Raw genomic sequence first — 24,352 nt, 5'->3', positions numbered from 1 at the left:
ATTTATTGTGTTATTAATTGATTGAGTATTATTTAAAACAGTTTCTACTGTATATACAACAAAACGTAATGATGAACAATCCAGTGTAACAAAAAAATGAGTAATATAGTCCATCTGAAATGTTAAATCCGAATCATAATCCTAATTAACTTCATACAATAATCAACTAAAACTCTTTCTATGTAAATTTAATACATGTAAATGATAAACCTTAAAATTATAATAAATAAATGAAATAAAATATCAACCTAACTTTCATGACTCAATTATATTGTACAAATTCATTTATTCAGATAAATGTAGAATTTGTTCAGATAGGTGCAGCGGCGCGGCGGGACGAAATTATATATTTCAAATAAAAATATTAGATATTGTATGATATATTTATGTATCTATAAAAAAAAAAAAATTGATAGCCGTGGGAATCCTAAAGGCTTTCTAGGTCCAAAGACTATTTATATATATTTATATTCAACAACACAAATGTTATACATAAAAATTACATTTATCAAACTAAAATAAAGTTCCAAGTGAACAAAACTTGTAACTATTGCTTGAAATCTTTAGATTTATGTTAATTATATTCTCGTATGTTTCTAACTTCAGGATAGGAAAAAACAAAGAGAGAGAAACGAATCTTGTTAGATCTGTTTTTACTGTAAACAACTGATTTTAGGACAAAACTTGTTGATGAGAGGAAAACACTGGATCTTGACATCTTCTAATCTATATTTTTATCCCTGAAATTTTGTTTAACCATAACGGGTAATCAGTTAACTAAGTATTTTCTTAACAGTCGGTATTAGTTAGTTTTTGTTGTGAGCATTACACATTTATTTAAACCCATTCCATCATCCCAATAATTCCATCATCCACAAGAACCAAAGTTCATTTCCAGTTTCATACTCTCTTCTATTAATTAATTTCATTATCTTGCAATCATAGTGAAGACGATGAGTTCCTCTGGAATAGAGAAAGGTGTTGTCACTGCAGAAGCCGAGGCGCCGAGGGGGAATAGAAGCCGGTTTGCTTTTGCATGTGCAATCTTAGCCTCCATGACTTCAATCATCCTTGGTTACGGTACGATTTTATTCTAACGATCCATGTCATAGTTGGTTTCTGTAATCGTCCTTACATATCTATGGATGTTGCAGACATTGGAGTGATGAGTGGAGCTGCAATTTTTATAAAAGAAGATTTGAAACTGTCAGACGTACAGCTTGAGATTCTCATGGGAATTTTAAACATCTACTCCCTGGTAGGTTCAGGCGCCGCGGGGAGAACTTCTGATTGGATCGGGAGACGATACACCATAGTGTTGGCAGGAGCCTTCTTCTTTTGTGGTGCCCTTCTCATGGGGTTTGCCACAAATTATCCTTTCATTATGGTTGGCCGTTTTGTAGCTGGTATTGGCGTCGGTTATGCTATGATGATCGCACCGGTTTACACGGCTGAAGTTGCTCCTGCTACTTCTCGTGGTTTTCTCAGCTCTTTCCCTGAGGTCCAATAGATCTGACCTTTCTAATTTTAGATATAATAAAAAGCACATTTTAAATGAAACTTAGTGCTTGTATGTTCTTTTGTATGCAGATATTTATCAACATTGGTATACTTCTTGGGTACGTATCGAACTACTTTTTCGCCAAGCTTCCCGTGCATATTGGGTGGAGATTCATGTTAGGTGTCGGAGCGATTCCCTCAGTGTGCCTAGCCATCGGAGTGTTGGCAATGCCCGAGTCTCCGAGATGGCTAGTCCTCCAGGGTCGCCTTGGGGATGCTTTTAAAGTCCTCGACAAAACCTCAAACACCAAAGAAGAAGCCATCTCTAGACTCAATGACATCAAACGGGCTGCCGGAATTCCCGAGGACATGACAGACGATGTTATAGTTGTTCCCAACAGGAAGAGTGCCGGAAAAGGCGTGTGGAAGGATCTTCTTGTCCGGCCAACCCCTGCTGTCCGACATATCCTAATAGCATGTCTCGGTATCCATTTCGCTCAGCAAGCCTCCGGAATTGACGCGGTCGTCCTTTACTCTCCGACCATCTTCCAAAAGGCTGGACTGAAATCCAAGAATGACCAGCTCTTGGCAACTGTCGCTGTTGGAATTGTCAAAACACTCTTTATCGTTGTAGGGACTTGCGTGGTCGACCGGTTTGGACGCCGTGCCTTGTTGCTCACGAGTATGGGCGGAATGTTTCTTTCATTGACCGCGCTTGGGACTAGTCTTACAGTCATCGACAGAAACCCAGGACACACGCTCAAGTGGGCTATTGTGCTTAGCGTTACAATGGTAATGACGTTTGTAGCAACATTCTCAATAGGTGCCGGCCCAGTGACGTGGGTCTACTGCTCAGAGATATTCCCTGTGAGGCTAAGAGCTCAAGGGGCAAGTTTGGGAGTGATGTTGAATAGATTAATGAGTGGTATTATCGGAATGACATTCCTATCGCTTTCTAAAGGTCTAACCATCGGTGGTGCATTCCTTCTCTTTGCCGGAGTTGCTGCTGCTGCATGGGTCTTCTTCTTTACTTTCCTTCCAGAGACACGAGGTATACCTTTGGAAGAGATGGAGAGTCTTTTCGGGAGCTACACTGCAAACAAGAAGAAGAATGTTACAAAGGAAGGTAAAGAAGTGGTTGAGAAACACTGATAAGAAATAATGAAATATGTTGTCGTGAATTGGGGAAATTTCATTAGAAAGAAAAGAAAATTGCTTTAATAATGTAAGTTTCCATCTAGCTCAACTTGTTAACTAAGCTCAACTTTATTTTGATGAGAATGTCAATTCAACCTACCTGATGCTATTTCGAGTATTTTTTTCAATTTTTTGTTTTCAATTTTTTTTTGTTTTCAATTTTCTTTTTGAATTTTCTTTTTTGAATTTATTTTTTTGAATTTTTTTTTTGAAATCCAATTTTTTTAACTATTTTAAAAATATATTTTAAATTTTAATTAATGGTTTATTAATCTTAATCTCATCCTCCAACCCTCAAATCTAAATCCTAAGTCTATATTAATTAACCGTAGGGGTATAAATTTTTTTTTTTATCTTCTTAATGAAACCTATTTTCGTCGTTTTGACCCTTGTATGATATTTTTTTGATAACAAATTTCAGAGTTATTTTATGGTATTTCTCTATAATTTATTTCTCAGCATCTTATTTTTTTGGGTTTTCTGAGTTTCTCTTTTGCAACTTTATATGCAATCATGAATATAGGATTCAACCCGCAATATAAAATTCAGCTGTATATATGTGTGTTTGACTTTGTATAATTTTATTTAACATTTTTGAATACTACATCGTTTCAGCATTATTTTATAATATAAAAAGTAGTTGAAATAGAAGGCTCGAACCTTGAACCTTAAACACATTTTCAAGCTATCTAACCACGTCGGGCGCTGATATATAATTATTAAACAAAATTAATTATATAGCAAGGCCATTCCGAAATGACCTTGTTTCTTATTTGTCCCTTGGACATGGGAGCTTGAGCAATGAATGTGGGATGACCCTTTGGAGTGCAGCATATCTTTCTTCTTTGATATCACCACAGGAGCATATCATATCATATCTTTCTTTTTTTGTTCTGGCCACGGCACACTCGAAGAAGGTGGAGCTGAGCCGGAAACTATAATTTGATAATTCGGATTGTTGTTCAAATCATGTGAGATAATAACTATAAGTAAAGAAAATCGAAAAGAGTAGATGCTTGAGTAAAAATCAAAGGATCGTATTCATTACCCAAGCTCTCATGTCCAAGGGAATAAGAAGAAGAACCAAAGTCATTTTGGAATGCGTTTGCTATATAAATAATTTCGTCTGATAAGAAAACAAATATATCAGCTGGACGAAATGCTTATATAACCAGCAAACTGTAGTTAAGGTTCAAGGTTCAAACACTCTTTATGTGTATACAGTCAAAGATTATACTGCGGGTTAATTCGTATTTATTGGATTGACCTGTGGATTTTCGAAATTGCGGATAATGTTGCAAAAAAAATCACATTGACGGTTTTTTTTTTGCAGAAACCCATATTTTGTTTTCTAGTGGTAACCCAGTAAATATTTCTAGATGAAATTGATGTTTTTGGGGGGGACACTTTCATCTCCACGAGAAAGCCTAGACATATACAGAAAAATTATTAGATCGGTTTTAGAATGAGCCTGTTAAAACTTATTTCATAGGTACTTCCCTTGGCTGAAGCTTTAGCTATTAGAGCAGCCCTCTCTCATGATCACCACCTTGGCATGTCCAAAATATGGCTTTTCTCAGACTCACAAGAGCTCATCCGAGCCATCAATTCGATCTCCAAACCGAAGAATCTAAATAGGGTAATATCAGATATCGAATCGCTGTCTTCCTCTTTTGATTTCTTCATATTCTATTTTCTGTCAAGAGATCAAGATGTATGCATTTTGATTGTTTGGCAAAGGTCTACCTATCAAACTCTCTATCTTCTTTGGCATAAGAGCCTTAAAAATTGGATTTTCAGTAGTATGCTTATAATTCAAATAAGAGAAGACATTAGTAGTTACTTATGATGATTATTTCATTACTTAGAAAATGAAAATGAAATGGAAAGGAAAGACATACAATGAAAGCTTGCCACCACTTATCTTTCTGCTCATTTGGAACAAATTTCCAGGAGGACTACTGCCCCCAGAAGTATGCCTGCCATGTAACTCGGATAAAAGCATGTACAAAGGAATCTACACCGAAACTGAAAAAGAGACAGACGCACAAGACAATACAAGATGGACACATGAATGCCGGCTAGGAATGGGCATTTGGTGTCTTGTTCGGTTCGGTTTGGCTGATTCTAATTTTTGGATTTTTGATAGTATGATCATAAGTCCCATTCGGATTTTACCAATTTTTAGATCAGATTCATTTTCTTCCTTCCGGGTTCAATTTAGATCGGGTTGTAACCTATGTTTGAACTCCCAAAAATCTATTAAAACTAATGAAACTGAAAAAAATACTCAAAATATATAAATTATTCAAAAGTCTAATTAAAATTAGTTAATCTATTTAATGTAACTAAAGAATATTCAAAATGACAAAAAATAGACAAAACTTAAAATATCTAAATTACCTTAATATATGTAAAAATTAATAGGTTTAACTAAGTTCAGATGTTTTCGGATCTTAATTCGAATTTTGGTTCAGTTCGATTTGTATCCAAACCTTAATATACCTAAATCTCATTCTCCATACAGGAATCATAATAACGATTCAGATTTAGCTTTGTTCTGTTTTCCGCATTCAGTTCGGTCTTCGGATTTCGTCAAAAAAGGTATGGCCTAATGCATATTTTAAAAAGGTACTTACGATAACGCTCCACTGATTTTCCTTATAAAGGTGAAATTAACATGACATTTGAAAAAAAACTAACATACTAAATATAAGACACTGAAAAATAAATAAATCACTTTGACAGACACACATGACCGAATTTACCAAAGTAAATGTCAATAAATGCTAAATTAAGCGAGTAAATTAATGAAAATGGTAAATATGATTTTGAAATACACTAAGAACTCTATAAATTAACAATGTTGGGATTGTGATATGTTATTAATTATGGAGTTATTAATTTACAAAAAGTTTTATTTTTTATATTTTTCTATTTTAGAGTATATCTCTTATATAAAATAACAAAATAATTAATTTTACCATATATACATTGATTAATTTTTTGAAATTCAACTTCATATTATTTTTCTTATATTGTTTTGTCTGTGTGAAATATGTTTTATAGAATTTAATTGCAGTTTTAGATATAATTTACTAAATATTGTAAAAATATATTAAATGTTCAGAAAAAATAGAGCTAATATTATTTGAATATGAAAAACAATAAAATGTTTTGTTTGTACATATAGAAAATGTATATACATAAAAATTATTAATTTATGAATGAGACCATACATTTACACATGGTTTTCTAGAATATTTTTTTTAATTATTTTATCGATTTGGGTCATATTCTGAACATGTACAACTCACGACCAAAAGAATTTATTAACTTATTGTGTTTATTAATTTATTGAGTATTATTTAATAGAGTTTCTACTCTATATACAACAAAACGTAATGATGAACAATCCAATGTAACGAAAAAAATGAGTAATATAGTCCATCTGAAATTTTAAAATCCAAATCATAATCCTAATTAACGTCATACAATAATCAACTAAAATTCTTTCTATGTAAATTTAATACATGTAAATAATAAACCTTAAAAATCATAATAAATAGATGAAAATAAAATATCAACCTAACTTTCATGATTCAATTATATTGTACAAATTCATTTGTTCAGATAAATGTAGAATTTGTTCAGATAGGTGCGGCGGCGCGGCGGGACGAACCACTTGGTTATATATTTCAAATAAAAAATATTAGACATTGTATGATATATTTATATATCCATAAAAAAATTGATAATTGTGGGAATCCAAAGGTTTTCTAGGTCCAAAAACTACTTATATATATTTATATTCAACAACACAATTCTTATACATAAAAATTTACATTTATCAAACTAAAATAAAGTTCCAAGTGAACAAAACTTGTAACTATTGCTTGAAATCTTTAGATTTATGTTAATTATATTCTCGTATGTTTCTAACTTTAGGATAGGAAAAAACTGAGAGAGAGAGAGACGAATCTTGTTAGAACTGTTTTACTGTTTAGGACAAAACTTGTAGATGATAGGAAAACACTGACTCTTGACATCTTCTAATCTAATTTTTATCCTTGAAAATTTTGTTTTAACCATAACAGGTAATCAGTTAGCTAAGTAGTTTTTACAGTCGATATTAGATAGTTTCTGTTGTGAGCATTAATTACACAATTATTTAAACCATTTCCATCATCCCAATGATTCCATCATCCACAAGAACCAAAGTTCATCCGTCAGTTTCATACTCTATTCTATTAATTAATTTCATTGTCTTGCAATCATAGCGAAAACGATGAGTTCCTCTGCAGAAGTCGAGAAAGGTGTTGTCACTGCAGAAGTCGAGGCGCCGAGGGGGAATAGAAGCCGGTTTGCTTTTGCTTGTGCAATCTTAGCCTCCATGACCTCAATCATCCTTGGTTACGGTACGATTTATTCTAATGATCCATGTCATAGTTGGTTTCTGTAACCATCCTTACATATCTATGGATGTTGCAGACATTGGAGTGATGAGTGGAGCTGCAATTTTTATAAAAGAAGATTTGAAACTGTCAGACGTACAGCTTGAGATCCTCATGGGAATTTTAAACATCTACTCCCTGGTAGGTTCAGGCGCCGCGGGTAGAACTTCTGATTGGATCGGGAGACGATACACCATAGTGTTGGCAGGAGCCTTCTTCTTTTGTGGTGCCCTTCTCATGGGGTTTGCCACAAATTATCCTTTCATTATGGTTGGCCGTTTTGTAGCTGGTATTGGCGTCGGTTATGCTATGATGATCGCACCGGTTTACACGGCTGAAGTTGCTCCTGCTACTTCTCGTGGTTTTCTCAGCTCTTTCCCTTAGGTATAATAGATTTGATTTTTCTAATTTTAGATATAATAAAAAAAAATTGTATATGAAACGTAGTGCTTATATGTTCTTTTGAATGCAGATATTTATCAACATTGGTATACTTCTTGGGTACGTATCAAATTACTTTTTCTCCAAGCTTCCGGTGCATCTTGGGTGGCGGTTCATGTTAGGTGTCGGAGCGATTCCCTCAGTGTGCCTAGCCATCGGAGTGTTGGCAATGCCCGAGTCTCCGAGATGGCTAGTCCTCCAGGGTCGCCTTGGGGATGCATTTAAAGTTCTTGACAAAACCTCAAACACCAAAGAAGAGGCCATCTCTTGACTCAATGACATCAAACGGGCTGCTGGAATCCCCGAGGACATGACAGACGATGTTATTGTTGTTCCCAACAGGAAGAGTGCCGGAAAAGGCGTGTGGAAGGATCTTCTTGTCCGGCCAACCCCTGCTGTCCGACATATCCTAATAGCATGTCTCGGTATCCATTTCTCTCAGCAAGCCTCCGGAATTGATGCGGTCGTCCTCTACTCTCCGACCATCTTCCAAAAGGCTGGACTGAAATCCAAGAATGACCAGCTCTTGGCAACTGTCGCTGTTGGAATTGTCAAAACACTCTTTATCGTGGTAGGGACTTGCGTGGTCGACCGGTTTGGACGCCGTGCCTTGTTGCTCACGAGTATGGGCGGAATGTTTCTTTCATTGACCGCGCTTGGGACTAGTTTTACAGTCATCGACAGAAACCCAGGACACACGCTCAAGTGGGCTATTGGGCTTAGCGTTACAACGGTAATGACGTTTGTAGCAACATTCTCAATAGGTGCAGGACCGGTGACGTGGGTCTACTGCTCAGAGATATTCCCTGTGAGGCTAAGAGCTCAAGGGGCAAGTTTGGGAGTGATGTTGAATAGATTAATGAGTGGTATTATCGGAATGACATTCCTATCGCTTTCTAAAGGTCTAACCATTGGTGGTGCATTCCTTCTCTTTGCCGGAGTTGCTGCTGCTGCATGGGTCTTCTTCTTTACTTTCCTTCCAGAGACACGAGGTATGCCTTTGGAAGAGATGGAGAGTCTTTTCGGGAGCTACACTGCAAACAAGAAGAAGAATGTTACAAAGGAAGGTAAAGAAGTGGTCGAGGAACACTGATAAGAAATAATGAAATAAGTTGTTGTGAATTGGGGAAATTTCATTAAAAAGAAAAGAAAATTGGGGGCGAGTCACAAAATAAATACATAAATAATATGTGTAAATAATGTATGTATCCATATAGCTCAACTTGTTAACTAAGCTCAACTTTATTTTCATGAGAATATGAGTTTAACCCAACTGCTGCTATTTTTTTTTAATTGACAAGCACATAAATACCTTACAAAGATATATTCATCACGCCTGAGGAAAAATGATCTTCATTAGACTCGTTGTTTTTTAATTTTTTTCATAAACAAACATATGTACATATAATATTTTTTTTCATCAAACAGTTATTTTATTGTTCAAACTTGAGATAGTCTGGAAAACTAGACCAGAATATAACAGCTAGTGTAGTACATATCCCTATGAAATACTTTTGTTATCTCACCTAATGAATCTGACTTAACATTTTAAAAACAAGAATGAAACACGATAGAAAAATCAGTAAATTTACTCTTCAATCTCGACAAATTCTTTAAATTTATGGAAAAACTTGGCCATGTTCATGGGTCTTGAATTATTAAGATTAGATCTTTACAATCGGTACTAAAAGGCTGACATGTCGACAGTTGTAGCATGCATTCCATAGTCTAAAAAGCGTCTCAAGCTCCACATGTAAGGATTAAACTCTTTTCCTTTGGTTTCTTTCTCTCATAAGTTATATTTTCCATGTGGAGTTCTTCCATTTCAATTCACAACTACTGAAGAATGAGTTATGTTCTATGACCCATCAATAATACATATGTAAGAACCCATCCCGTGGACACCGGCTGGCCCTGAAGAGCATCGATCTTAACCTCCACATGTGAGCCCCTCACGGCCATACATATAGGTTATTGGTGTGTTTGGTGTCATCAAAGACCTCACCCTTAAACAACTCTCCCATAAAACAAGTTGTCACCAATTGATTATTATGTAACAATCCGTCATGTGGACCCTGGCTGGCCTTGCAAAGCATCGACCCTAACCCCTCACATGTGAGCCCCTCACGGCCATACATATAGGTTATTGGTGTGCTTGACGTTCCTCTAACCCGTTCCTCTAACCCAAGACCTCACCCTTTAACAAGATCAATTGGTGATAGATTGTCCTGTGGGAGAGTTATTAAAGGGTGAGGTCTTGGGTTCAAGGAACGCTAAGTGCACCAATAACCTATATGTATGGCCGTGAGGGGCTCACAAGTGAGGGGTTAGGATCGATGCTCTGCAGTGCCAGATGGTCCATGGGACATGTTGGTACAACATATCTATGAGGTTACAGTTTGGCTAGGAGATTTGTCGTTCCACATGTATTTCCTCTTTTGTACTATTATGCTCAAACCAAGCATAGCATTTTAATTCGGCTTGTCTAACCGTTTCCAAAGAGTTTGTTTTTTTCTTTGAACAATTATGACATGATAGCTAAAACACCATAAAATTATGATTTTTGTTCGGGTCAAAATCGGTTATCTCGAAATAAACGTCTGTGAGAACCGAAATTCGCACTGTCGATTTTCGTTTAAATAAGAAAAGTAGGAGAACCCTAATTTCCCACAGGTCTCAGATATCTGCTAATACCACACGCCAAGCAATCAGAACATGAAATAAAGACGAGAAAAAATAATAAATCGAAAAGGGAGCAAAGTAGATCTTATTCCGAATTCGCGTTTGAGCGTTACAACAAGGTAAGAGCCTGGGCTACGGGAGTTGTCGGCGAGATTCCTAGTTCTAAAACCTTAAAGCTGCTAAACCTAATTGAGTCACAGCTCGAATAACAAAAACGAAAAATTGCCTAAATTGCTTTAACTGCTAAGTTTGCTGTGTATCGCGGATCTCCCTTGTGCCTCTCGCCTAGGACTCCTTATATACTCCTCCAAAGTTGGTTTTAGCTTTTCCCCTTCTGCCCTTAAGCCGTCATAGCTCAAAAATGGAGATATTCTGATTTTCCCGATCTTCGTGATTATCTTCAGAAATTTCACATTTATCCGCGGAAACTTAACATTTATCTTGCCTTACGAACCAAGCATAAACTGTCATAAGGCTTATGGGCTTTCGGTTAGGAAATCGTAAGTGGGCTTCGAGCTGCGTTTTAGGTCTCTTTGGGCCGTCTTTGACTCGAAACGTTTATTACGGTTTCTTCGATAAAAACGAATTTCCCGTGGTTTTTATCGTAAATTTTGACTGATAACTTTGAGTGATGAGTAACTAAGAATGATTTAGCCATGGATTACGGGAGATAGCATTAAAGAGTAGACGAGAATGCATGGATTCGTGTCGTATCGACGTTTTGGAAGAGTTCGGTCGCTACGTAGCGATCGAGCCGTGTGCACGTTCATTGATATAAAACACTCATCTAATTGTTTTATACGTTAGCCAAATAAACAATCGTATTAAGCTACTAAATTATAAGCTATTGCTGCAATAACAAGCAGATTTATTTCAGCATTTACAAAACGAGTGAATAGCAAAACGAGTCAAAATGAGAAAGTACGTTTTTCTTCGTATGTTATTTAAAACGTTAGGTACAAAGACTCAATTCAAATAAGAAAAAAAGTGATAGCTAGAATCAGTTGCAACTTACAGTCGAATCAAGGAATCAAGGACGACATTGCAACTGAAGTCCACCTATTCAATACTATATAAGACAGAGAAATGGAACAATTAGTAGAAAATATATCATTATGATCTAGACTGTGGTATCTTTATTTTAAAACTATAAATAACGAGTCATCTTATGAAGTAACATGCAAATACAGAAAAATATAAACTTGAACACTGTTTCAGAAATTGTCCATAACAAACTACAAAGCAAAGACTCAATTGAAATAAGAAGAAAAGACCCATGTTTCTACAGTACCTGATCATCTTAATCATATCGTTTCTATGATTATTCCATGTGTAGATCGGCCAAATCACAGTTCATTCTGCAGTTACAGTATTTGTATAGACCTTAAAAGGAGAATGAAACTAAATGACTCAGTAAAACTAATTTTATATTTTTTGTATGGTATACTAAGTCTTGACAAAAAAAGGTACGGTATAATAAGTCATAATTCTCTATTTCTTCATATTTTTAATTAATAATTTATTTATAGATCTGATAAAAAAATTAATTATATAAATTTTGAATTTTTTTATATGATACCGAATATCGGTTATACATTAGATGGTTTAAACACAAAAAAAAATGACTCATTCATAATACTACAAAACATTACAAATATATTTTAGCACAAGTTGAAAGACTAAAAGAATAAAATAAATATCCGCGCGGTTGTCCGGGTCAAGCTCTAGTATATCTTATTCGATAAGCCATCTATATGCCTAGTTTAGTTAATGAGCTTTACTGGTTTGTAAATTTCCTAGTATTTAACTTAGTCACTTTCCCTTTCCATATCATTGATTATGTTTCTGTTGTCTTAAAAATCTCATAAATAATTGTTTTTTTTTTAAGTTTTTTTTATTGATAATGATTTTCACCTATTATTATGTAGAAGACGAATACGACAATATAATAATTTAAAACTAATGGAATTCGAGCACCAGAACCTAACAAAAGCAACATCAATGATGCCATGTTAGCAATAACAAACTAATCTTATTTCGAAATAAGATAAATTAGGGGAAAATCGGCTAATTCCTACATCAACAAGGGCCAACGGTCCCGATCAGTACATAAACATGTTACATGTGCGAAAACATACATCAACTAGTACAAAATTTAATTTTCATACACGAACTTTCAAAATTTAGTCTTATCATACATTGACCTAATTTGTGTTAGTCAAACGTTGAGTTGTCGTTAACCAATAGCAGAAAATCGGCTAATTCCAACATCAACAAGGACCAATGGTCCAGATCAATACATAAACACTTCACCTGTGTAAAAACATACATCAACTAATAAAAAAATTAAATTCAATACATGAACTTTCGAAATCTGGTTTAAACATATACTAAAGCTTGACATGTGCGTCCGCGCGGATATACAATAAAAACTTTACTTAATCAATACGTGACATAAAATTTAGCTTCGATATTATTTTAGTGGAAATTAAGTAAATATCAAGTTTTAGCATATGTTAAAACCAGATTTCAAAAGTTCATGTAGTGAAGTTAAATTTTGTATTAGTTGATGTATGTTTTTGCACAGGTGAAGTGTTCATGTATTGATCCGTACCATTGGTCCTTGTTGATGTAGGAATGAGCTGATTTTCTATTACCGGTTAACGACAACTCAACGTTTGACTAACGGAAATTATGTCAATGTATGATAAAACCAAATTTTGAAAGTTCATGTATGAAAATTAAATTTTGTACTAGTTAATGTATGTTTTTACACAGGTAACATGTTTATGTACTGATCGGGACCGTTGACCCTTGTTGATGTAGGAATTGGCCGATCCAGCAGAAGCAAACAGACTTGTAATACCTTTAACGGAAACAAGAACATAATTCTCATATTGTAGATAAGTATTTTTCTTCGATTGCTTTTTCTTTTAATTTTGTTTCGAGCTAGCTTCAGTTAAGCTACCGTTGAACAAATTTGAACTGCAAAGTACATATCATATAGATAGTCGATCACATCAATTAACACCACATTTAGAACATGTCCATAAAGACAATGAAAACGTGATATCAACCACTATCTGCGACATGACACGTCCCCACCATAGAACGCAATAGAATGAATAAAAACCTGACCACCACTATCCACCATGCGCCACCACCCGGAAGAAACCAAAGCAGTTAAGAAACATAGAAACAAATCTAGTAAACCATCACACTGGTAAACACCGAGTCTTTGACCAATGAAAATGCCGCCTCTAAAAACAGAGACATGTGCCTGGAAAAAGGAGGATGCAAACTTTGCACGCCGCCAAACCACAGAGAAACCCAAAATCTAACCCAAAAATCTCACTGATGTGACGTAGCAGAGCCTTTGTCCCACCGAGACAAAGACAGGGACCACCAAAGAGAGAACAGAGACGATATGGAGAAGGTAGGGAACGCCTCTGACGACCTCGAGAAGACGAGGCAGCCACCGGAGCAAAACAAAGTTGACGGCTGACTATGAACACCCTAGTTTAGTCTCGTTCATCAACCTCATAAGGATATAATCAAATGTTACAATGAATTTTGTAATTTCTAATTTTTCATGTATACCATATTTCCCATATGTAATCTTAATTTATGAAAGAAGTTTCCAAATTATATAATCCAAAGTTCAAAAGACATATATGATATGATATTTTGAGTTCAAGGAAACATAAAAAATGATCCATGTTTGTATAAATGTATGACACGAAAATAATATATGATTAATTGATTCATTATTTTAACTCAATAGACACATTTCATATTACAATTTTGAGCAAACCTTCCAAAAGAGTCTAAAGAAATATTTTTGACCAAAAGAACACATAAAGAGAATGACCAAAATAGATTTATAAACAAAAATAATAGACCATTATACCATCACTATATAGATATATGAATAACAACTTGAAAGCTCTAAACTATTTAAATAAATAAAAAATTTAGACCACTTCTAATTTGGGTAATAAAATAGTTAAAAATAAATAAATAAATTATAATAATAATGTTGAATTGCCTCTCTCCTCCTGCGTCCACGTCATCAAAGAAGAAGGGGCGTTTTCGGACACTTGGCACTCTAGGAAATTGATTCTTTCGGATGCTTTTGTGCTTTCATCTGAACTGGGCTTTTTGTTTGCCTTTTGTCTTGGCCTTTATAGATTGTTTATGTTTGGGCTTATACATAACATTGTTTTGAGGTCCGGATAGGGTTTCATCTTCTTCTCTTCAACCTGCTCCTAGCTTTGTATATCAGCATCCGTATTCTTTAGATAACGCAGACGTCGATCAAGTTACCGTAACGTCTCCAGCTTTTAACAATAAGCAATTTAATCGGCGGTTTAACGTGATTAACCCACTCCTCATCGCCTCCCAAAGTAACCGACTTAGGCTCCGAGTATAAATCTTCCAACCTTTAAGTGATGAGCATAACAACTTCAACGAGAGCGATACGAATAGACTGTCCTAATTACAACTCTGACAATGGTGAATTCCTTCACCCTCCTTGCCGATCTGAAAGCCGGTGGCTGCTCCAACACTGCGGAGGTTTGTTTGCTGAGGTTTTGAGAGGCTTGCAATGTGAGGAAAGGCGGTGAGCTCTTGAGTTTTGACATCTGCTCATTGACGAACAGGTAATCACGTCAGTCTCCTATTAGATATAAACCTGCGTTGGTATCCATACCGATTGTCTAATCTTTTGATTTATTTCTTTCAAACAGTCGACGCTTATGCATGGGTTGGTTAGTGCGAACCGTCAGCTCAGATTCAGACACCGTTTGAGCGAAGGTTCGGTTTACACGCGAAGCAGTTTCATGTAGCGAGAAGCAGCAACAATTTTCGTTTGTCTAATGCGCCCCTATCCATATGTTTCACTAAAAGCACTTCTTTTGAAAAACTAACAGACGACGTTAAGACCATACCTACTGAACTGTTCTGATTCCAACCTTACGATTACCTACTTACGTTGGCAAACACCAACAGACAGCTCCCTGGTATGTATATTGAATTTGAGTTGTGTATTTGGTTTTTGTGATATCATCTGTAAACATTTTCCAATTAAAAAATGTCCTATACATACTTGGTGAGCTAAGTGCAATCAGGAGCACAATCACCGACCGTTTACCGGGGCCACAACGTGTAATGCTTAATTTACGTCTAGAGAGGTAGTTTCGACTGTTAGGTCATCATTTGTTATCCTCTATACTCCAACCTGTACCTGATGTGACTTGATATCAACGCTTCATTGCAGGGATGTAAACGTTTATGTTAGTATGTTCGATTCTTTAGCTCTTGCAATCCATAACAAATTTGAAAGTTACTGGAGAGAGCCAAAAATTGTGCTTGTCACCAGCATCAATCCCAAGATAGTTGGGGGTAAGAAAAGTAAATGTTTATGACTATTATTGCATTTACAAATAGCTTTCGTCTAATTCATGGCATAGACTATTTTTATCCTTCTAACTTCTTACATAAACTCCGTATGTTTTTGACAAGCCGGTTATATCTTAATGCCACCCATCTCTACTTTGATTGGAGACAGCTGCAGGAAAAGAAGAGTTCGAAAGGACAGTCCCGTTCATACTGGTTAGATAAAGTATCACTGTCGAGCCTCAGGTGAAGAAGTGTGGTTAGTCTAAATTATAGCTCCTTTTAGATTTCTCTGCTGAATTAGATGCTACTTCTACAATACACAGATAATTGAGTTTCTGTTCATAGCTAAAATTAACAGGAATTCAGCAAGATGATAGTTGGTGTTATATTGGCTACCAAATGGGGTTTGCTAATGATGTGGCTTCCCTCAGGTAAAAAGCTTTGAACTATGCCTCTTCCCCATATTGTAAATCAGTGGCATATATTACAAGAGACTAAATTTCGAAGATTTATTCTTTCATTGACAATAGCTACATGGTGGCATTGTCTGTGTCTGACCACACTGATTCGGCGGCTTTCCTAGCTTTTGATATGGAGGTTGATAAACTTACAAACATTCAAGCTTCTGAAGCTGTACAAATTTTGGTATGACCTTTAATCAAGTACACTACCTATTAACTTTTGCTATTATTTTGTGTCTTGATTTTGTATATAAAGATGTTTCCCGCTTTGCAGGGTTCAGGTGTTGATGCTAAGGTTGATACTGATCTCCCTCAATCCCTTGCTGATATTGTAGGGAATACCTACACCTTCCAGCTCAAAGTAACCGACTTCAGTTTCAATTCAAACCACAAAACCTAAACCATTTCCCGCATATTTCCTCAGAGAGAGCTTGCATCTATGCATGCCTCTGTTGTAAATGTTCGTCTCTTTCACTGCTTTGAGTTTGATGTGACTACAATATATAATCTTCTTATTCGTTACTTTGTAAACAGGAAGGTGCAACTGTCCTTGAACTTGAAGCAGCGCTGTCTGAAGTTGATGTACCGGACCAGATGCCAAAGTTGATAACACGTTCAATGTTGCAGCTGAGCCATCTACTTCAGATGATCCACCAGCTGGACGTTCAGCTTCGACCAAAGAACAACTTGCTCTGGATGAGAATGTCCCAAATAAAGCATGTCTGGAATAACTAAAACCACCACAGCATCTCCTTAAATAATGCTTTAGCACTTTTTCCAGTATCGTTTGAATCTATTTCTCTTTTATTTTTAAAACGTGATGTAATGGTTGGTTTTTTTGGATTATTAATGCGAATCTTTACATAACAAAACATCCACATGTCGTGGTTTTGTTATCTCTATATATAAGCATCCTTTCATATACATATAGACTTACAAGCACTTTTAAATCATTAAATAGTTTGTATTACATTCAAATGTTCACTTGCAAAAAATAGACATAATTCAGGTGCAGAGATCCCAAAACATGTTTTTCCCCATCATCTACGTTTTCATGGCAAGATTATGAACATCAGACTAATAATAATTAATACATAATCATACATTCAAGCAGTTTACGCATAAAGATTTCACCGCACAAGATCAAATGCCAGTATTATGCAAGTTCCATTACTATCGTGTGGGCTACTCCGTCCACTCACTGTTAAATGAATATTACAAGATAGAATGCTAGATATTAACATGTTCATTATGAGAGAGTAGATGATCGATTCTGAGATTTTAATATTAAGGTTTAAAACACACGCACAACTCATACCTCTGGCCGTATGCACAGATCCACACTTTAAGCATCAACATGAGACTAAGACAAACTGATATAGAATTTGTTGAGTGGATACTCGGAGTTGGTAACAGAACTGCAGCAATTGTGGAAACAGAGGGAAGAAGTCAGGAGGACGGTGAGCAGATTTTAGTAGCAGATAAATTCATGCTTCCCATGTCTGACCAGCCGCATCAGACAATATCAGATGCTGCCTACCCCAACTTTGTTAATAACTACCTCAATCGCAGTTACTTAACAGGAAGAGCTATCTTAGCACCAACTAATGCCAGTGCGAATGAACTTAACTCCTAACTATTGTCTAAAGTCACTGCTGCGGAGAAAGAATATTTAAGCTCGGACAGCGTTGCCTTTGGGTCCACACCAGAAGATGACTGGACAAATAACTACACTCAAGAATACTTAAACTCACTTGAGTTTGCAGGTTTGCCAAACCATAAACTATCTCTGAAAGTCGGTGCTCCAGTGATGACGTTACGCAATCTAAACCGGTGAAATGGGCTTTGCAATGGAACAAGAATGGTGATTTCACGTCTGGGATGCAGAGTTCTACAGGTAGAGCTTTTAACGGGAACTCATGTGAGAGAGAAATTCTTGATCCCAAGGATTCAGTTAACCCCAAACGACACTACCCAATCAGATTATGTTATGCAATGACTATAAATAAGAGTCAAGGTCAGAGTCTAAAAGCAGGTTGCCCTCTATCTCCCAACACCAGTTTTTAGTCAGTGCCAGTTCTATGTTGCTGTCTCACGAGTAACCCTGGAAGGACATCACATACTTGATGATACTGAAAGTACAACAAGAAAATATGCTGTTACTAACATTGTTTACAGAGAAATATACAGAAATCTCAGAACAAGTAAGTAACTGACAAACCTGTCCGTGTTTACAATATTCGTATGAAGATGCAATATCTAACCAACATGGTCAGGCTCCAACCCCCACCAAGTTGCCACATCTTCAACATGGACCATCTACACAAGCATTGTTACTACTTTAAGCAAATGAAGCAATTTATCCTTTACATTTCAAATAGATAATAAGAAAATATCAATTACTTTAAGCAGATGAAACAATTTATTATCTTTCTTCAAACAAGATAATAAAAACACACACAAGCCTTTACATGTTTTCATTTTCGAACACCATCTTTACTTTATGTTTTAAGTTCTACTTCATTTACATTGTTACAACTATCAGCTACCTATTCTATTTTAATTAAATCGATAAATGAAAACCACTTATGCTATCCAACCAAATACCGAAATAAAACAAGTCAACACCCCCAACATCCATAAAACACATAAGAAGCTACAACAAAACACAATTTGAAATCCATTATCCGAAGATCAAAATACAAACGTTCATAGCACAAATATAATAAAATTCAGCAGACTAAAATTGGAATATATTAAATCACACATATATTTTTATACATACATTCAAATTTTGATTATTCTAAGATAATTTCAAAACCAATTGCAGAAACTGAAATACAGTAAAATATCTTCATATGTCTGCTAAATATTTTCTTTACTAAAATACCAAAAAAATTTAAAATTATACAATGTATTATTGTACCACCCCTGGTATATATATATGAGAATAAGTAGAGGAAATGAGGAAAAAAAAAATATTAAAAACCAGGACTGAAACACTTAAGACCGTCAAATACAAGAGATATGACGTGGCGGAAGATCGGGCAGTTTGTACATAGGGAACCACGTGTAGTGCGGATGCAGCAGATCGTTGCTCTCTTTTCATCATCTCAACTCTCTTCTCGAGTCTCAGCAATATTCTTCTTGAAGGGAAGAGAAGAGATCTGAGCAAATCAGAGCGATGGCACAACCACTCGTGAAGAAAGACGATGATCTCGACGATGAGCGTACGTCTTCCTTCTCTTCGGTTCAACCATTTTTCTGGTTTTTAGATCTGTATTTGTAATCGATGCGTAGATCTACCCAACCTTGGATTCGAATCACTGTGAAGAATGTGATTCGTTTTTGTGATTTATGGTTGCTTATTGCTAATGTATGTGGATCAGTGGAGTTTTCCCCATTCATGGGAATTGAGAAAGGAGCAGTGCTTCAAGAAGCTAGAGTCTTCAATGACCCTCAGCTTGATCCCAGAAGGTGCTCCCAGGTCATCACGAAACTTCTTTATCTGCTTAACCAAGGGGAGTCATTCACCAAGGTCACTTTTTTTTTTTTTTTTTTTTTTTTGTGTTCATCTGAAACCGTGATACCGTTTGTAGCGACGTTTATTCCTTGTTTTTTCTCACATTTTGCTTCATGTGCAGGTTGAAGCAACAGAAGTTTTCTTCTCCGTCACAAAGCTTTTCCAATCTAAAGACACTGGTTTGAGGAGAATGGTCTACTTGATCATTAAGGAACTATCTCCAGGGTCGGACGAGGTTCGTGGTCCAGTGGAGATCTTGCACTTCACTTGCTGCTAGAATTTCTAATCAGGTGTTTTCTTTCTCTATAGGTTATTATTGTGACAAGCTCCCTGATGAAGGATATGAACAGCAAGATTGATATGTACCGTGCAAATGCTATTCGTGTCCTCTGCCGAATTATTGACGGAACCCTTCTTACACAAATTGAGCGCTACTTGAAACAAGCTATCGTCGATAAGAACCCTGTTGTTTCAAGTGCAGCTTTAGTCAGTGGACTTCACATGCTAAAGGTATCCTTTGTGCACCATATGAGGCCTGTTTCCTAGTGTGAGATTTAGACTGATACACTTCCATTCTTTGTTTCCAGTCAAACCCAGAAATTGTTAAACGATGGAGCAACGAGGTTCAAGAAGCTGTGCAGTCAAGAGCTGCCCTTGTTCAGTTTCATGCCTTGGCTTTGCTTCATCAGGTACATTATTGGATCTTGTGTTAGCAGAAAGTGAATTGTTTCCTGAGGATTTAGTCATTCACTGACTAGTAACATCTTTATGTAGTCCTGGTAGCATATTACTAAATGTATTATTTAGAAACATAAATAAGCTTTATAGTTATATACTTCTATATAGTATGGTCGTTGCTGCATACCTTTCATATGTTTGTGTGGATACGTATGCTTCATTTTTTTGCTAATCTTTCATGAGACCATGCCACATATGCAAAGCTGAAATCCTGAGCTGCTTTATCTTTTACCTATATTGTTCACTCTGTATTAGCTCCTAGTGGCTACATATCATGTCAGTCTGCTGTAGGGTCTTGTAGATCATAGGAGGTGTGGTCTAATGAACGTTTACGAGTATTGATTATCTATCTTATCCAGATACGCCAAAATGACCGCCTGGCTGTCAGCAAGTTGGTTGGTTCTTTGACCAAGGGCGCTGTCCGTTCTCCTTTGGCCCAGTGTCTCTTGATACGTTACACCAGTCAGGTTTGGCCTCTATTTTTTATGATAATATGATGTATGAAAGTCTTGGCATGACAACTTTAATTTTTCTATTCAGATAATCCGGGACATGGGCAACCATAGCCAGTCTGGGGAACGTCCTTTTTATGATTTTCTGGAGAGTTGCCTTCGCCATAAGGCAGAAATGGTGATCCTTGAGGCTGCCAGGGCTATCACAGAGCTTGATGGTGTGTCAAGCCGGGAATTGACTCCAGCAATTACTGTCCTCCAGCTCTTTTTGAGTTCCCCTAAACCAGTGCTGAGATTTGCTGCGGTCCGGACACTAAACAAGGTGTACAATTCGTTCTTTGTTTTCTTGGACACCTCTCACTACAAAACTATTTTCTTTATTTCCTGACAGACAAATTGAAAGCCTGTTCCTGAGTTTTCCTGAGTAGCTTAATCATTGTCTTTAATAGAGGATAATGAGATGCTGTACAAGGATATACATTGAAAGATCTTCCCTATATACACTGTATACTGAATCGAGGTCTGAACTGCGCAGGTTGCAATGACTCATCCCATGGCAGTCACCAACTGCAACATTGATATGGAGAGTTTAATTTCTGATCAGAATAGAAGCATTGCTACACTTGCAATCACCACACTTCTGAAAACAGGGAATGAATCTAGTGTGGAACGGTTGATGAAGCAGATAACTAATTTCATGTCAGATATCGCAGATGAGTTCAAAATTGTGGTAGTGGAAGCCATAAGATCTTTGTGTGTGAAATTTCCGCTGAAGTATAGATCATTGTAAGCGAACATTTAGGTTTCATTATTGGTAGTTTTGGTCTATAGAAGTTACCATTCTGTCGAGGTGTCAAGATGTGTATCACTGGCATTTGGTAACTTTGCCTCTCTTTTTATTTGTAGGATGAACTTCTTGAGCAACATTCTTAGGGAAGAAGGTGGATTCGAGTATAAAAGGGCAATTGTTGATTCTATTGTAACCATTATCAGAGATATTCCAGATGCAAAGGAAAATGGATTGCTCCATCTTTGCGAGTTTATCGAAGATTGTGAATTCACTTACCTTTCAACTCAGGTAATTTGCTTTTCGCCATCTTTTACCTGGGATTGCAGCTGTTAATGTTTTCATTGTTATTTAAATATATCTTTTCCGCGTAGATCCTTCATTTCCTGGGAATTGAAGGACCGAACACGTCAGATCCTAGCAAGTATATCCGGTATATATACAACCGTGTGCATTTGGAGAATGCAACTGTTCGAGCAGCTGCTGTTTGCACACTTGCGAAGTTTGGGTTTATGGTTGAAGCTTTGAAGGTATAGTTATCTTATTAAGCGTCATTAAGGTTATTATTTATCGTCCTCGGTTGATGACAAAGATATTACAATCAATAATTGTCTTGCAGCCCCGGATTACTGTCTTGTTGAAGCGCTGCATCTATGACAGTGATGACGAGGTTGGTGCCTAGTCCTATTGAAAAGTTGCCTTCTAGTCATTGGTTGCAGTAGTAAATCTGTGGTCCTGTGGATATCAATATATCATCATGTCTCGTTCGTTATATACAGATTGCATGCATGGGTTTCGGTCTGCACAAACTGTTGTTTTTAATTTGAATTTCAATGTCTTTATCTCCAGGTTCGTGATAGAGCAACACTCTTTTTGAGTATACTTGGCAACGATGATGGCCTTGTTGAAACCGACAACGATAGCAGAGAGTTTCTGTTTGGTTCCCTGGAGGCCCCTTTAGTCAACATGGAGACAAGTCTGAAAAACTATGTGAGCTTCACATATCCTAGCTTTCTACTCTATACATACTCTTTAGGAAGTCAGTTACCATATTATATCTTTGATGTTGCAGGAGCCCTCTGAAGAAGCTTTTGATGTTGAATCTGTGCCTAAGGAAGTCAAATCGCAGCCACTCGCAGAGAAGAAAGCCAAGGGCAAAAATCCCACTGGTCTTGGTGCTCCACCACCTGCACCTGTTTCTGGGTTTGATGCATATGAAAGACTTCTATCATCTATTCCAGAGTTTGCTACCTTTGGCAAACTTTTCAAGGTTTGTATACAAATTTTCCGCACACGCTTCTCGTTTGAGTTTACACTTATTCACTCATCCTTATTGGTTAAACATGTGGTATTTTCAGTCTTCTTCACCTGTGGAGCTAACTGAAGCAGAAACAGAATACTCGGTCAATGTTGTAAAGCATATCTTCGAGAGTCACGTTGTCTTTCAGTATAACTGTACAAACACAGTACCAGAGCAATTGTTGGAGAGGGTAATGAGCATGATAATATATTAGCTGAAAGCCTTTCCCTTTTACAATTCCTTTCCTCCTCCCTTGTTTTGCAGGTCAATGTCATTGTAGATGCTTCAGAAGCAGAGGAGTTCAGTGAACTATCTTCGAAGCCACTAAACTCGCTCCCTTACGATTCTCCCGGTCAGGCCTTTGTGGCGTTTGAGAAGCCAGAAGGAGTCCCCGCTGTTGGAAAGTTCTCAAACACATTGACTTTCGTTGTCAAGGAGGTACGTACATGCCTCATAAGCTTTCAGTTTCACCCACTTTTAGTTGACTAGAATAAATAATCACATGATCAATGTATGAACAGGTTGACCCAAACACAGGTGAAGCAGAGGAAGATGGTGTGGAAGATGAGTACCAACTCGAGGACCTTGAGGTTGTCCCTGCTGACTACATGGTGAATGTCGGTGTTTCAAATTTCAGGAATGCATGGGAAAACATGGACCCAGAGAACGAGCTTGTAGATGAGTATGGGCTTGGCCCCAGAGAGAGCTTAGGCGAAGCAGTCAAAGCTGTAACTGATGTTCTTGGCATGCAGTCTTGTGAGGTTAGGCGCGCTTCTCCCCAATCTTAATACAATTCTCGATTTGTCCTTCTTAATGCATTGTTTTATTTGTGTTCTCAGGGGACAGAGACAGTTGCAAGCAATGCAAGGTCACACACAAGTTTACTGTCAGGTTTGTACATAGGGAACGTGAAAGTCTTGGTGAAGGCACAGTTTGGAATGGACAACAGAAAGGAAATTGCAATGAAACTGGCTGTTAGAGCAGATGATCAATCTGTCAGCGAAGCTATTCATGCGATTGTTTCTGGCGGCTAGAAGTGTTCTTGCGATCGATCAAATACATTGAGAGTTTTATAACTATCCTTTCCTTCGGATTTGTTGGGAACGTTTTGCCCTTTTGGTCTTTTGATGGTGCTTCATTTCTCAAAACAATTTTTGGATTGTTATTTTTAACACTAGTACAAATATTCTTCCAATTATAATCATCGTTCTTTCTTTCGTTGATTAGACAAGTTTTCTTAATTATATACATGTAAGAAAAATAACTAGTAAGTTGTTCAACAGATTCAGTTGCTGAAAAATATTCCAATACTAGAAGATTCATGTAACTTCTTTTAGATTTATGCAGATGTACACAGTTCATTTATGAACCAAGAATTAGTTTTTTTTTTTTTTGAGCAACTGAACCAAGAATTAGT

The 24,352-nt window shown here is 36.6% G+C and overlaps 2 protein-coding genes and 1 pseudogene across 2 annotated transcripts; all 3 read left to right on the top strand.

The window, feature by feature from the left end:
- Window positions 1-549: 549 nt before the first annotated feature.
- On the top strand, window positions 550-2,775 carry LOC117126420 (putative polyol transporter 1). Its single transcript, XM_033274238.1, has 3 exons — window positions 550-1,080; window positions 1,155-1,501; window positions 1,591-2,775. Exons 1-3 carry the CDS (start codon window positions 954-956, stop codon window positions 2,650-2,652), a joined length of 1,536 nt encoding a protein of 511 aa, XP_033130129.1. The 5' UTR covers window positions 550-953; the 3' UTR covers window positions 2,653-2,775.
- A 622-nt stretch (window positions 2,776-3,397) lies between these two features.
- LOC103846053 lies at window positions 3,398-18,740 on the top strand (annotated as a pseudogene).
- Window positions 18,741-19,159: 419 nt separating this feature from the next.
- On the top strand, window positions 19,160-24,179 carry LOC103846050 (coatomer subunit gamma). Its single transcript, XM_009122977.3, has 17 exons — window positions 19,160-19,365; window positions 19,525-19,673; window positions 19,780-19,893; window positions 19,968-20,168; window positions 20,246-20,347; window positions 20,756-20,863; window positions 20,937-21,170; window positions 21,384-21,634; window positions 21,755-21,926; window positions 22,010-22,165; window positions 22,255-22,305; window positions 22,485-22,625; window positions 22,708-22,905; window positions 22,994-23,125; window positions 23,200-23,373; window positions 23,457-23,696; window positions 23,775-24,179. The coding sequence occupies exons 1-17, from the start codon at window positions 19,320-19,322 to the stop codon at window positions 23,967-23,969; spliced, it is 2,664 nt and encodes an 887-aa protein (XP_009121225.1). The 5' UTR covers window positions 19,160-19,319; the 3' UTR covers window positions 23,970-24,179.
- The last annotated feature ends 173 nt before the right edge of the window (window positions 24,180-24,352 follow it).

The sequence above is a fragment of the Brassica rapa genome, chromosome A07, assembly GCF_000309985.2.
Source record: "Brassica rapa cultivar Chiifu-401-42 chromosome A07, CAAS_Brap_v3.01, whole genome shotgun sequence".
NCBI lineage: Eukaryota > Viridiplantae > Streptophyta > Magnoliopsida > Brassicales > Brassicaceae > Brassica > Brassica rapa.
Note: the sequence above shows the minus strand (reverse complement) of the source record. Positions and strands in the feature narration are given on the sequence as shown.

Excerpts from the sequence above, each read along its gene's own strand:
- LOC117126420 (XM_033274238.1), top strand. The coding sequence starts at position 954 with ATGAGTTCCTCTGGAATAGAGAAAGGTGTTGTCACTGCAGAAGCCGAG. Across the intron at positions 1,081-1,154 it reads TTCAATCATCCTTGGTTACG|ACATTGGAGTGATGAGTGGA; the intron begins GTACGATTTTAT and ends TGGATGTTGCAG. Across the intron at positions 1,502-1,590 it reads TTCTCAGCTCTTTCCCTGAG|ATATTTATCAACATTGGTAT; the intron begins GTCCAATAGATC and ends TTTTGTATGCAG.
- LOC103846050 (XM_009122977.3), top strand. The coding sequence starts at position 19,320 with ATGGCACAACCACTCGTGAAGAAAGACGATGATCTCGACGATGAGC. Across the intron at positions 22,166-22,254 it reads TTATGGTTGAAGCTTTGAAG|CCCCGGATTACTGTCTTGTT; the intron begins GTATAGTTATCT and ends ATTGTCTTGCAG. Across the intron at positions 23,126-23,199 it reads CAGAGCAATTGTTGGAGAGG|GTCAATGTCATTGTAGATGC; the intron begins GTAATGAGCATG and ends CTTGTTTTGCAG.